This window comes from Pavona decussata, unplaced genomic scaffold, assembly GCF_977016875.1.
Source record: "Pavona decussata unplaced genomic scaffold, jaPavDecu1.1 SCAFFOLD_130, whole genome shotgun sequence".
NCBI lineage: Eukaryota > Metazoa > Cnidaria > Anthozoa > Scleractinia > Agariciidae > Pavona > Pavona decussata.
Genome location: NW_028145544.1, coordinates 796375 through 810000, shown reverse-complemented (window position 1 = coordinate 810000; position 13626 = coordinate 796375). Strand labels below are relative to the sequence as shown.

Here is a 13626-nt window from a genome sequence, read left to right as displayed (position 1 = left end):
TTGCCAGCTCATGCTTATGACTTACCAGCTTCGTGGGAGAGAATTTCGGATTCAGCTGAATAAACCAAAGGAATAAATGGTAATGTGTTTATATACCGCACATATCATATAGTCTCGTGGCGGTTTACAATTCGTCCGTGGGGTGAGATTGGACGTCAGCATGTAATTAAAGGCGCTACTGGCAGCTGCTATCAGTCCATATTTTGATCTCACCCACCCACCCAGCCCTCGCATGAATGTGAAACACAGATGAAATCAGAGATACAGATAGACCACCACTCCGGGGACTATGTCCCCTACTCTTTTTGAACAGTGTGCGGGTTCTTTAAAGTCCTACAGATTATTAGCAACAAGTACTGCGAGACGGGACCTCTGGTTTATCGTCCATATTCGAAAAAACTAGAAAAAAACCGTAACAGTAGCAGCTCTATAAAGCTTATTTTAAGTTTTTAGACCTTGACGGGGTGGCGGGGGGGGGGGGGGGGGGGAGGGGGGGTGTTGGAGGGGAGGGGAAGCTGTTTGAAAGAGGGCCCTCTTAGGGTTGGGGTGGAGATTATTTCAAATCACGAATTTTGGACAAAAGTTAAATTAGCCTTACCAGGAGTCAAAACGTCTTCGTAGAAATGACTTCTATACATTAGGAAATTAGTTATAAAAGTTACTCTTGTTAATCGTATTGTATTATCTCTGCGCTATATTTATGGTGCTATCCTTTCGAGATCGCGAGTATTTCCTCTGCTAATTTACATCCCATTTAATCTACAATCTAACTTCTCGGAGAAATTCAGCTTTTATGTTTTTGCTGATGGAAACAATCAATTTTAACAAAACACTAAAATCTCACTTTCTTGCTACATCATTTTATGGCCTTTTAGGTCCTCCACAGACTAGGGATTTAGTTGTCGACAACTATTTGTGATCGACAACTAAAAGTTATCGATAACAAAATAAGTCCGATAAAGGGATTCCACACACTGGCGCTCAAATACTGATTTAGCAACCGATACGCAGGGAGGTTGGGCGCCAAGAGCTTACTACGCATGCTCACGTGTTCGTGCATTCAAAAAGGAGAAAAGCCGTCATTTTAGTTTCTACGGCACGTTGGCCAAAAGTCCCTCGAACAAACTTTGCGCCAAATTTGCCGTTCAATCGTTTTGGATAAAATATCCTGTTTCAGAACTTGTTGGTGACCACAAACTGCCGCGACAATGACATCGTTAGTGTCGTTTCCACCTCCGAGAACGGGATGTGGAGAAGGAAGATAAAAAAAATGTTTTCTTTACCATGTATTTTACTTCTGCAATCCTCCATGTTTTAAGACGCTGACATCACTGAGCGCGGAGATCTAAAAGTAGTCGACAACTAAAACAAAAGTTTTCACACACTAGAAAAACGCCAAAAAATGAGGCCGTCGACAACTAATAATTTGGGGTTTAGTTGTCGACAACTTGCGCCACAGACTACGTTTTTTAGTTTTCGATAACTTTTAGTTGTCGATCACAAATAGTTGTCGACAACTAAATCACTAGTCTGTGGAGGGCCTTAAAAGGCATATTTATGTAAGCTAACGGAGTACAATCAGTTCCGGTTCTTTACGTGAGTAATTGTTCACTGTTACAAACTAAAAGTTTGAAGTGAGATTTCATTAAAGGCAAATGTAGTATTTAGTATTTAAAATGTGGTATTTAGTGTTTCCAACGACTAATATCAATGATTTCTTTATCGAAGCAGATGAAATACACACATAAGTCAAGATCCTCTCATTCTGTGCAGGTGACTTGTAAATCAAAAGCTCGAGACTCGGTCAAAATCGTGGGTCTATTGCCAGGATTAGAGCGAAGGTATGCAATTGCTTAAGCCTTAAAATTCGTCAACTCTCCAAAAGCCTTTGGGAAGTATATCCACGACATACTACCGTTTGAAACCAGTTTACTGCAAACAATCGATATCGCAAACTGCATGTAGTTGTATCCCCCTGAGCATAATCAACTTTCATTCCCTCGTTTGATATTAGACTTGTAACTTCGTATTGTAATTTATTGTCTCGCCCTTCTCAGTCTTGTAATTATATTGTTCTTTTGTTTGTTAATTTATTTTTCAGAAAATTGGGTTTTTGCACTTGTTAACGACTTGATTATTGTAATGTTACTCGTTCATTTGTCTTTTTAGGCCATCAGCGGATAGTGTAAATTGTGATATATTGACTGATGTGAACAGCATTGTACTCTACCCAACTTGATTAGTTTTGGATTTTATTTCCAAATTACCTTGTCTTTTGCACTACTTGTTTATTCCGATAAAATACTTTAATGCTTGTTGCTTTTCCGAAACCGCGAGACCGTTGAATTCTGCTAAGATGAAATCCGACAGCAAAGGCATACGTCCACCCATACCAGTAAGTTTTACTAACCTTTGAGTAGAAGCACGCCTTAACCTCCAGGTCAGTCAGTGTCAGTTGCCCCACTGTGGATAGAATAATGGAAAATACAACACCGCTTCGCTTAAAAATGAACAACCTAATTAGCACGTCCACGGAGTGCCTGACGTCATCAATATTTCCCGTGATCTGAGCTCCGTCTCACTTGGTATCAAATATCCGTGCAGTTGGTCACTTTCTAATTCTATGATCGTGCCCACAGGCGGAAGGAATAAACAAGAAAGTAACAAAATCCATGAAATCTAATGTTCTTAGTGACAGCTTTATTTTAACTGGCGTGCTGGTCGTCATTGTCCCTACGTTGTGACTAAATGATGAAATCGATAATGGCTCGGTGATAATCGATATCAATTGTATAAATGCATAACGATTAATACATAAATACAACATTTACTTCGGTTAAAAATGAACAGGCATGCTCGCAGAGTGCCTGACGTCACCAATATTTCCTGTGATCCTTCTCGCTTGGTGCTGTTGGTCACCTTCTAATTCTATTATCGTGCCCATAGGCGGAAGGAATAAACAAGAAAGTAATAAAATCCGTGAAATCTAATATTATCAGGGACAGCTTTATTTCAACTTGCGTCCTGGTCGTCATTGTCCCACGTTTCCCGAATGATAAAATCGATAATGGATCGGTGATAATCGATATCAATCGAGCGCGATTAATGCATAACGATGACTTAATTAATTAATTCATTCATTCATTCATTCATAACGTTGTAAAACAAATCACTGGATCAGTAATGTCAAAATAATTAATCCTTCCTAGCTGTGGTGGAACCAAAAACATCTTATGACAAATACTACATAAACACGAATCTCTCATTTTCCAGGGTTATTTCCGGCATCCTCTATCGATATAGCGGCAATCAGGAAGAGCGTCTCAACGCGGAATATGTTCGTAGCTAATCGGGATGGACAAGCACAAGTCACCATATACGAGGAATTACTGTTTCCTCTTTATTGCCGCGCTTAGAGGTAGAGAAAACCTGCCTTGTTTCGAATGCGCGCTTATTTCGCACGAGGGTCAGATGTTCAGTGAGGAATGCCCAGCAATGCGTAAAAGCCACAAACAGGAACGCAGGCTTGCTTTATTTTGATTAAAAATGACCCGGGATACGACTTTTGCCCTTGAAGCTCACAAATTGTGGTCTCTTTTGTGTGTTTTGTTTGTTTGTCTCGCAGCATTTTTCACCATTTAAGATGCCACGTGACATCACAGGTTGCATTGATGACGTTTCGAAAAGCTCTGACTGAGTACATGATTTGAGTAAGATTCTGAACTGTCAAAGAACAGATGGATAACAGTACGCTAAGTCTTACTACACTAATGAGGTACGGTTAATCTCCTATTAGAGGATAAAGGAAGAACTTTTTTTAACATTGTTGTTTTGAAGTATGCGTAAATATGCATATTGTTATTGTCATTATGTTTCTGTTTGTTTCACATATACTTTCTTAACCATACTATAAAACATATAAGGAAGAGACTTGGAAAATTTAGGGTTTTTATTTCATTTTAAAATATTAGTGTGTAATTCAATTTATATCTGTTTGCGTGTCTTGGCTTAGCTGCCTGCTATCTATTTGCCTGTCTGTCAGCCTACCTGGCGGTCTCTCTTTCTGTCTGTCTGTCTAGATCTATCTACCTAGAACGCAAAGTTTAACAATTCTATCTAGCCAGAGCTTGCCTGGCTGATTGATTTATTGATTGACTGATCAACATTTTGATAATAGTTAATAGGCCTTACATTTAAAAATGTGGAGGGAAATAGCCAACATAATAAATATGAAGTAACCTGTCAAAAATCAATTTTAAGAACTGAAGTTGACTTAGACTCGTTGGACGATGTGTTACCACACGCCCCAGCGAAGCCAAAGTCGGAGGGAGTATGGAGACTAGTTCGAAGCGATGTAAGAGACAAGAAAACAAATCAGCTCTTTACGACTATGACCTGGGTGGTAAGTTACTGATCAGTAACCGAATTCTCTTTTCTTCATTTATACACAATCAGTGATGCATGTAAGGGGAGAATTAGATTCGGCAATCACAGTGTTCACCTCGTTTGGTCAGTTGATAAAATCCTATATCCTAGAGTTAACTTGAAAATACAAGTAACAGTACTTTCTGAACAGTTCTCGTATAATTCAGCCAAATCTCTCCTTCACAAGCTGACGGATGTTCGGTGGTTCAAGCTTTTGAGTCTCTATAAAATCTTAAACCCAAGAGTTTGCAAATACAATTAACTTAGAGTACGTTCTGAAAAGTGTGCGTATAATTCCGCAAAACGTCTCCTTGTGTCTTGTTTGTAATTTCTTTGTGTGGCAAAATAATTAAATGCCAAGTGCTACAAGTATTGTCGCGCCACGATCAAGAGTGGCCCTGTCACGGTATTATAATCACTTAATGGATAATTATTTTTGGACTAAAACATTCTTACCCTTCCCTCTAACCGATTTTCTCGAATCTTGGCGTGTTTTGAAGCATTTACTTATTCACTTTCCTGTTACATTTTAGAACATATCACGGAACCTTGCTAAAGTCTCTCAGATCAAATGCAGTTCGTCAGATAGGAAGAAATAATAAGAGGTAACAACAGGCTTGTTGCAGAACGTTTATTCTAGTATTTCTGTTGTAACAAGTTAACGTTGTGACGAACTTATTGTTACCAGGAGCACCCAGCGATTTATTTCGGGTGATATCTATTCGGATCAATGGCCTTCCGAGAGTCATCGCGTCAGATATTCGGTTTTACTCGTACAAGCTGATATTTACAGAAAGCCAAAAGCAGCTCCGATAAAATCGGAAGATGGGATTATTAACAAAATTTTCTAGGATTCACATCATCTAATGATTCCGGTCTGGCCCACTATCGAAAACGACATTTCGAGTATTTAAATTTTCTCCTTAGTGACCATGAGCCGATTACCATGACGCCTGAATGATCATCCGTACCATGCAATCATTACTTCTAAAACATTGCTCCATTTCTACTTTAGAAATGCCCTGTCCAGCCTACTTATTGCAATTTGCTTTCGCTTTCAGCTGCAGATGTCCAACAAAACAGGGATATTTTCAAAAGCTGCTATTACTGAATTAAATGATCTACTTTTCAACTTGTCGCAAACTTTATAACCAAGCGACCTGTACTTAGTATATGTTGTTTGTCAATACTAAAATACAAATGGCTTTGGATCCACAAAAATAAAGTGTTTTATTACAAACTAAATTCGCTTGTTTTGTTTTGTTTAGTCATTTTTCTCCTTTTAGTTCATGTGAGGCAATAACGCGCAACTCATCTCTACAAAGACATCCCGAACTCTCAATAAACTCAGTAGTTATCACAAACTCAGTTGGTTGGCATCCGTGCTATAATCTGAGAAACAAAGTTCCTCCCAATTTCCTGCTTTGACTTGTTCAGTCAAACGGACTCGCGCAGTCTTTGACTTAATTAAATGGAGCGCTGAGGAAACGGAATTTTTTCATATGCCCACAGGAGTGTCACAGGAGTACTAAGGCTCGTCACGCGAAGCAACCCTTTGGCGCCTTCGTTAGGGTTAGGGTCCACCCGCAGAGCGAAAAGGGTCTATTACACCCTGCCAAAATGCTGGACAGATAGATTTGAGAACAACTTCTTCCCAATCATGGTTTTTAAATCTTTCCAGATATTTTCCCGTTTATACTAAGGGTTTCTAGACATTTATACTTGTAATACAGTTAGGCAGTAGCTCTTAAGAGCTTGTCGGCTTAAGAACCACTCACTCAAATTTAGATAGAAAATAGATTTCCTTCATACCTTCTGCACAAGACCAGCAACGTATACAATGAACAAAAATGGTGTCTATTTGGGCAGATTCGCTTGTTTTTTTTTTTTTTTTTTGGGGGGGGGGGGGATTTTTTTTTTATAGCCACCTGAAAAAGCACATAAAATTAAGCCAGTTAAAACACATGATTTTGGGGTTACACCAAACTCTCTTAAAAATTACACATTTACTGAAACAGCTTAATTAATTCTCTCAGAATTGCTAAATTATTGTTTTTTCATTCCAAATAACTAAACCCTATTTGTCTTTATAAAAAGGACGCATAAGTTTTGATTTTTTGTTTCATCCTCTAAAAATCGCCCTCGCCATTTTTGCTAATATAGCCTTTAAATAAATCGATTTTTTTTCTCTTGTACTAAGGCTAAACAGCAAATATAGCAAATAACAGTTGTAGGCACTCTTTAATTTGAAGTGCGAAATATTCTAGTAATTTGCCGAAAATTCAACTTTATGTTTAAAAACTCAGAAAATTCACTTTCTTTTTAAAGCGCGTTAAAGATTCCTTCGATGAAGTTTTCGATCATTATGAGATGAATTTAGTACAAATAAAAGCAAGATTAAATCGTACACCAAAATGTTGAGCCAAATTATCCCAATCTTCTTTGCTACCAGCCTTGGTAAATCGAGTCACGTGCCACGCATTCTCTGTTAATATTCCTTTTAATCGATATTACTAAAGTAATCACTGTCTCTTCCACATGGCAAGTTTAAGACAAAATGGCTGAAAACGAGAGAAAAAAACAGCCGACAGCGGTACCTCTGGACGCTTTGCCGGAGCGTTGTACCATGACGATGCACCACGAGAGTTCGCTTATGTCAGCCGGAGATGGTTCCGCAATACTTTCCGATACCTTGTCCCCGACAAGACAATGAGGGAGAGAAAAGTCGGCCCCTAGACCATATGAGACAGATCCCTTTCGTTGGCACCACGGTTCCACCTTACTGACTTAAACTGAGATTCAGCCATGTATATATATGACAATGTAGTCATTTTCTCTTCCATGTGGTACAGTTTCAGTTTATTCACACTTGGATATAATATTTACATTGTGTATAAGAACATAGGAATAAAATAACAAATAACAGGAGAAAAGAAAGAAGTTAATGGCTTTAGTAAAACTTTACGGTGGTGACTGTGGTGGTACGTTTTGAGGTTTGAGCATGCGCGCGTGCTAAAACGATATAATGACAGATCCGTAGTCAAACGACCTGTAGACATTGTCAAGAAAATGTCTCTGTATACGATGGTCAAAAATTATTCTTATGTCTATCCAGCGGCTAGAAACTGCCTGCAGTGATCTTCTCAATTAGATAACTTTAATAGAAACTCCTCACGAGGTTTTTCAATAACTATTTACAGCAGCAGCAGAAAAATAACAATAACAAGGGTAAATTCATATTATCAACTAATAATCCATGGAATCCCAGAGGACGCGTACACGTCAACCGAGGAAGCTGTGCTAAAGCTAGCTAGAGCATTACACAGTGATCACAGTGATCTGTGATCACAGAAGATGACAGAGATATATTCCATTAAATGAACAGTAAAGGTGAGAAACCGGCGATATTGGTGAAATTTTCCAATCACAAAGCCCAAACAAATCTCTTCAAGAAAAGGGCCAGCCTAAAGCATAAAATGCTATCCGATCTTCACCCGGATTCCTCAGCCGCAAGGTGTGTCCGTAATCAAAACTTAACCTCTCTTAGCCGAGGTGTAGTGAAGAAAGTCAGCGAAAAAATGTCTAGGATTGATTCTAAGCGTATGGACACTTGACGGAAAAGTGTACGTCAAAACCTCTCCTGAAGAGAGACCAGTAAGAACCTTTGACCATAGCGATTTAGAAAACCTATAAAACTAGTTTGCATGAGTTACAAAGTGATCTACAGTCGCCTTGAGAAATTATTTTGCCAACAAAGACGTGATCCTTGGGTGATCATATCCTTAATTCTTATGACCTCAGGGTTTGAATAAGCATTGATGTCACAAGGAGAAAATTGATGCTGACCACTGTTAGGGCTTAAACGGTTAAATGTTATAAATAAATACTAAAAATAGTATTCAAATTTCGCCCTTAGACGTAAGGAAAACCAATACAAAAGTGTAAAAGAACAGCAGTCACAATTTTTTCTGCAATTGCTTAAAGACCAATACATTAAGCGGTCACCCTCGGGGAATATGACCGCGTAAATACTGGTTTCCTGGTATTATTTTTAATGAGAATTAAGGCGGAACAGAAGTGAGAAAAAGACAGCATGAAAACTAGTTATAACTGATAATTTCAAAAAACAACGAGGGACACTATTTCACAGATTTTGTTATCTGTAGCTAGCTAGGTCCCACCTTTTTAAATTATAATTTGCGTTATACAATATAGTCTTTCTCTTTTTCTATAATATTAACTGAAAATGAACTGAGAATCAGCCGAGAATGAACACGCCGATAATCGGCGTGAGTTAGCTTCTGTTTTGACTCAAAATCAGCTTCATGAATATGAATGTATAGTTTAATCAGATTTTCAGTTTGTTAATTAAACTGCCAATCAAAGTCAGTTAATGTTTGTGAATTCGAAGTGTAAAGTGTCATTCACCACCAAATGTTCAAACACAATATATATTTATTGTATAAATTATACATCGTACAACGCTTTAGGGAAATTACGTTTTCGTGGCCAAGCAACTTAGTTTTACTTCATCCAACCGAAAACAGTTCCATCATTTTTATCTTCCAAGCTTGACGGAGTGATGGAATATTTTATAAACGTTGATATACTTCGGTCTCAATTACAACTCATTTTTCTATTCTTACGTATTCAGCATTTTGCGTCAAAAATATTTTACTGTATTGAAATTAAATATTATTATAAACTGGATCATTGTATAATGCAATTTCAAATATTTCACTGGCTTAGTGGGCATAATATAGGAGCGAGACCATTAAATTGTCTTCTTGTTGTTCTTGCAAAACGAAATCAGCAAAAGATCTAGCAATATATCTGGATTGTTTTAATAAAACAATTATTTCACTCACGCTTACTGGATATGGTACGATTTTAGCCAACTCGGCGCTGCGCGCCTCGTTAGCTATCTATCATTTCATATCCAACGCGCGCTCGTGCAATAATTGTTTAAAAATATCAAATAACACATCAGCGCAGCACGTTAGTCAAGTGTGCTTCCGTTTTTCGCTCCAAAATAACTTTTGTTTAATGAATTCCTATTCCGCGTCTGAAGCCCGCAAAGCGTGGGATTGCAAGCGGGGTATTTTCGTAACCAAAATAGATATTACTTCATTATCCAATGCAACTTTTTTATTCTGTCGATAAAGGACTATCAGCTCAAAAATCCGGGAATGAGATTCCGCTGCGTCCTAAGATTTCTTCGTTTCAAAATTAACTATTCAACTCTGGCGATAGAAATGTCACGAAGCGGCCTAGACCTGAACGAACAGAAAAACTCAAAATTTTATATCTAATGATAAAAGAAGTTTGTTGATTGTATTTCTCTTTTTTTTTTTTTTTCTTCTGTTTTTCTCTTTTTTATCGACCTTCTTGGTCAGATGGTACAAGAAATCAGTTCATGGTAAATTAAGCTTTAGAGAAAAACTATGCGTGGTCTTATCTTAACTAACACATCAACAGAACACGCTGGTAAAGCGTGCTTCAGTTTTTCACTCCAAGATAACTTTTGCTATGCTTAATGAATTCCAATTTCTTGTCTGAGGGCACTGCGTGGGATTACGTGGTATTAAAGTAACAAAATAGATATTACTTCATTATCCGGTGCTGAAAACTCAAGGAAAAAAATATCATGTCAAAAATCAGAGAATCCTTTCCGACCTAAAATTTCCCTATTATAAACTATTCAACTTTAGGCCGTCCGAAATGATCAGGTCCTATATAAAAAGATATTTTTTAACCAAAGCCAAAGCTGTAAAAATATTAACAATAACAGAAAAACTTTCGAGATAAAAACTTTGATGTTTATTTTTTTACTGATTTTTCCTGTCCTCAAACGTCTCCGCAAGATGGTAAATCATTTCACGTTAAATTTTAGTCTAAAATATTATGGCACTATGGCATAATACCATGCCACTATGGCTTAATGCCATGCGACTATGGTATAAAACCAATGCGACTTCTGTACTGAGATTTAAAAATTTCAAAACAAATCAATTTTTACCACGCACGTTGCCTCGCTAACGGCGTGGTTTACACAAAGAAAACGTTAAATGAAATAACTAAAATTAAAACAAGAAATTAGATCGGAGGGCTAATTGATTTTTCCCTTAAGAATCTGTCAGCTACAGAGTATAGAGTAGTGTTAGCGATCAAACTGGCAAATGATTCCGATTTTAGTTAATTATTTTGTGAAACGTGACCCTACTGGTATAACAATGACTACATCAGCTGCAGGTTTGGATTTGCGTCAGCGGACGGCAGGGGGCGTCAATTTAGAATCAATAGCTACGTCATTGAGCTTTGAGTTTGGGGGGAAAGTACCTCTAAGAAAAAAACATAAAAAAGCTTAAAACGTATTTATAACATCAAAAATCATAACAAAACGCCGGTGCAGACCAGAACCGACTCGACAAAAAATTCAGAGTTCTAAACGAAGACATGGTTCTTCGGCGACAAAGAAAAGTGAATTCAGGTTTGGTTGCACCTTTTTAAATTCAGTATTCTTAAATTACGAAAACTACCTTTTAGATCATAGCATTTCCTCTTTTAAATAAGTAAATGTTTTATGGTAACTAGAAGGTCGCCTTCGTTTGCCACTTTAAAATATTGTTTTGACTATTTCTGGATACATTGATTTAATATTTCGATTTTATCTGGATAAACATAATTTGCAATCTCGTTATGTAGTTTTATTCATAGTAGGAAGTTAAAATCTTCCGGGTTTCTCTCAAACTTTACCAGTTTTGTGCGATAAAAGCGTTGGTTTCGAAGGAAGTTCTGATTTTCCCTCCTAATTAACAACAAAGTGCCAAAAAAGGCAAAAACAAAAATAATTACAGAAACAAACTTGAAGAACTCCTATGATCACAATTGAGGATTTCATCTACGGACTGGAATATTATAACCGCCTTGTGGATCGATGAAAGCAGTGTTGGATAGCTGTCACGTCACACTAAAAGATTTCACTAATAGTAGAAGACTCATAATAAGTAGCACTACTTAAGAGAGCACCATTAGCCTATTTTACTCTTAATTTTTTAAAGCCAGTTTTATTTTTATTATTCTTTGTTCAAAATTAAGGCAATAAATCGAAGACAAAGGAAAATAAGTTTTTTAACCGGTCTGAATTTTTTAAATTAACCAAAAGCAAATTTAAGCAACAACACGTATATCAAAAGGTATTTACTTGCTTATTGCACTAGGAAATTAAAATGATGTCATTGACTTTCCAGAGTTTGTAAAGTTGATGGAGGATCAGATATCACCAGACGAACGAGAAGCTGACATGATGCTAGCATTCAGAATCTTCGACGCCGACAACAAGGGGTACATCGAGTCAGCGGAGTTACGCTACATTATACTAAATATGGACAACAAAATACCACGTGATGAACTAAACGAGATGATAGCAAGCGTCAAGCTGGACCAAGATAAAAGAGTTTCATACCAAGGTACTGAACTATCAGTTCTAAAAAAAAAAAAAAAAAAAAAAAACCTTTGAATGCAGAGGTCCACACAACGCAGGAATTAAACTTGCTGGTAATTTTGCCGGATCTCTCTTGTGAAAGACCTCGTGTCAGGCGTCACTTGAACGTGAAAATACAAAACTGAATGCAAGGCTGGCTCTACGGCAAAGGGCAGATTTATTAGTGGCCAATATTTCGACTAATAGAATTAGCCACTAATAAATCCGCCCTTTGCCGTAGTGCCAGCCTTGCATTCAGTTTTGTATTTTCACTATCAGTTCTGTTATCCACCTACAAATTCTCCTTCACTTTCCTTTATTTCTTAGAGGACGTGCAGAGAAGGGGGTTTGAATAGAATAGATGTACGAAATATGAGTTGTACTCTAGATGATAACGACACCCGGATTGTACTGATGACGGCGATGATGATAGTGGTGGTGGTGGGATTGGGGATGATGATGATGATGATAATGATGATGATGACGATGATAATGACGATGATGATGATCATGATCAGTAACATAGCTTTTTGTGATTAATCCATTTCCATTCTAAACCATACCAAAACAGACGATAAAAATACTCAAAATCTTTGACCTAATGCACGGAATACCCCCTCACACGAGTATCCCTTCCTTGACGTGTATATTGATGTTCTGATATCCACTCACCCTTGGCAATAACAATGTTTATTTATTTCTTTATTTTACTTGCAGAATTTCTTGCTCTTATTGGCCCGATGGGGGAAAAATTATCAGAAAAATAAATTACGCTTCAATGAACATGCGCAGTAAGAGAAGCAAGGCAACCTCAAGAACGTACCCAAATCAACCGGTTCCCACATTATTGGAGACTTAAAAACCTTGCTTCTAAAACTGGCGCATAACATCACAAGCTACTAAGCTTACAACAGCAGGAAAATAAAAAGCGACCTATGAAGTACGCGTGAATGGGTAGGCTGCAGCCGCTAACTTAAGTACAGCATGGCTTTTTTGCACTGTTTTTTTTGTGCAATTTATGGGAATTTGAGCGAATAAAAAAACGGTTCATACCTCACATAGATTTGTGTCTTCAATTCTGTCACTCCGGTTAGCGCCAAATTATAATAACAGTAGCTTAATTAATCTTTGGTAACTAGTTTTAATTAATACAGAATTGGGTTTTCCATCAAGTTATTCACCAAATTGAAAAACTGCAATTACTTTCAATTACAAAGTAGTTAGGACTAGACGGGGGGGGGGGGGGGGGAATGGGTTCTGTGCTCTAGCTTCATTTCAGGACTTATTTGAGATCTTCCATATTTGCTCGCAGGAATAGATACAGGGGGGGTTGAGGGGGTTGCCCCCCCCCCCCCCCAAAAAAAAGACATTAAAAAAATCAGATTTACTGCATTTAATACCTACATTTTCAGGCATTTCTAGTGTCGAATGCTCCCTGACTCCTTAATTTTGATATCTTTTTAAGGGTATTGGCTTGGACGCTGCGTTTAAATTAGAGGGAGTGTATGATCGAATTCTTACGGTAACCACTAAATCATTCTAATTTTAAGACCAAACCTGCAAATAGCCATATTTCAGTTTATACCTGGAAGCGAAATATATTCCGTTCACACTAAAATTACTCAAACATCAAACCCTCGGAGGTGGCAGAAGAGAGCATTACCCCGACCCCTCCCTCATTGTTCCAAACCCCTTTCCCTATCCCTATCCCAGAGGCA

General features: G+C 37.7%; 1 protein-coding gene and 1 long non-coding RNA gene across 4 annotated transcripts; both read left to right on the top strand.

The window, feature by feature from the left end:
• The first annotated feature begins 3167 nt into the window (after nucleotides 1-3167).
• On the top strand, nucleotides 3168-5676 carry LOC146468504 (uncharacterized). 3 transcript variants are annotated; one of them, XR_014867466.1, is made up of 4 exons: nucleotides 3168-3418; nucleotides 4261-4402; nucleotides 4959-5030; nucleotides 5493-5676. It is a non-coding gene; the product is annotated as an uncharacterized LOC146468504 (long non-coding RNA). The 3 variants fall into 3 exon arrangements; XR_014867465.1 differs by having other exon boundaries at nucleotides 3168-3775; nucleotides 4959-5026; nucleotides 5489-5676; XR_014867464.1 differs by having other exon boundaries at nucleotides 3168-3775; nucleotides 5493-5674.
• Nucleotides 5677-10762: 5086 nt separating this feature from the next.
• Nucleotides 10763-12965, top strand: LOC146468503 (neo-calmodulin-like). The gene is made up of 3 exons (XM_085124389.1): nucleotides 10763-10915; nucleotides 11676-11894; nucleotides 12626-12965. The coding sequence occupies exons 1-3, from the start codon at nucleotides 10882-10884 to the stop codon at nucleotides 12673-12675; spliced, it is 303 nt and encodes a 100-aa protein (XP_084980515.1). The 5' UTR covers nucleotides 10763-10881; the 3' UTR covers nucleotides 12676-12965.
• The last annotated feature ends 661 nt before the right edge of the window (nucleotides 12966-13626 follow it).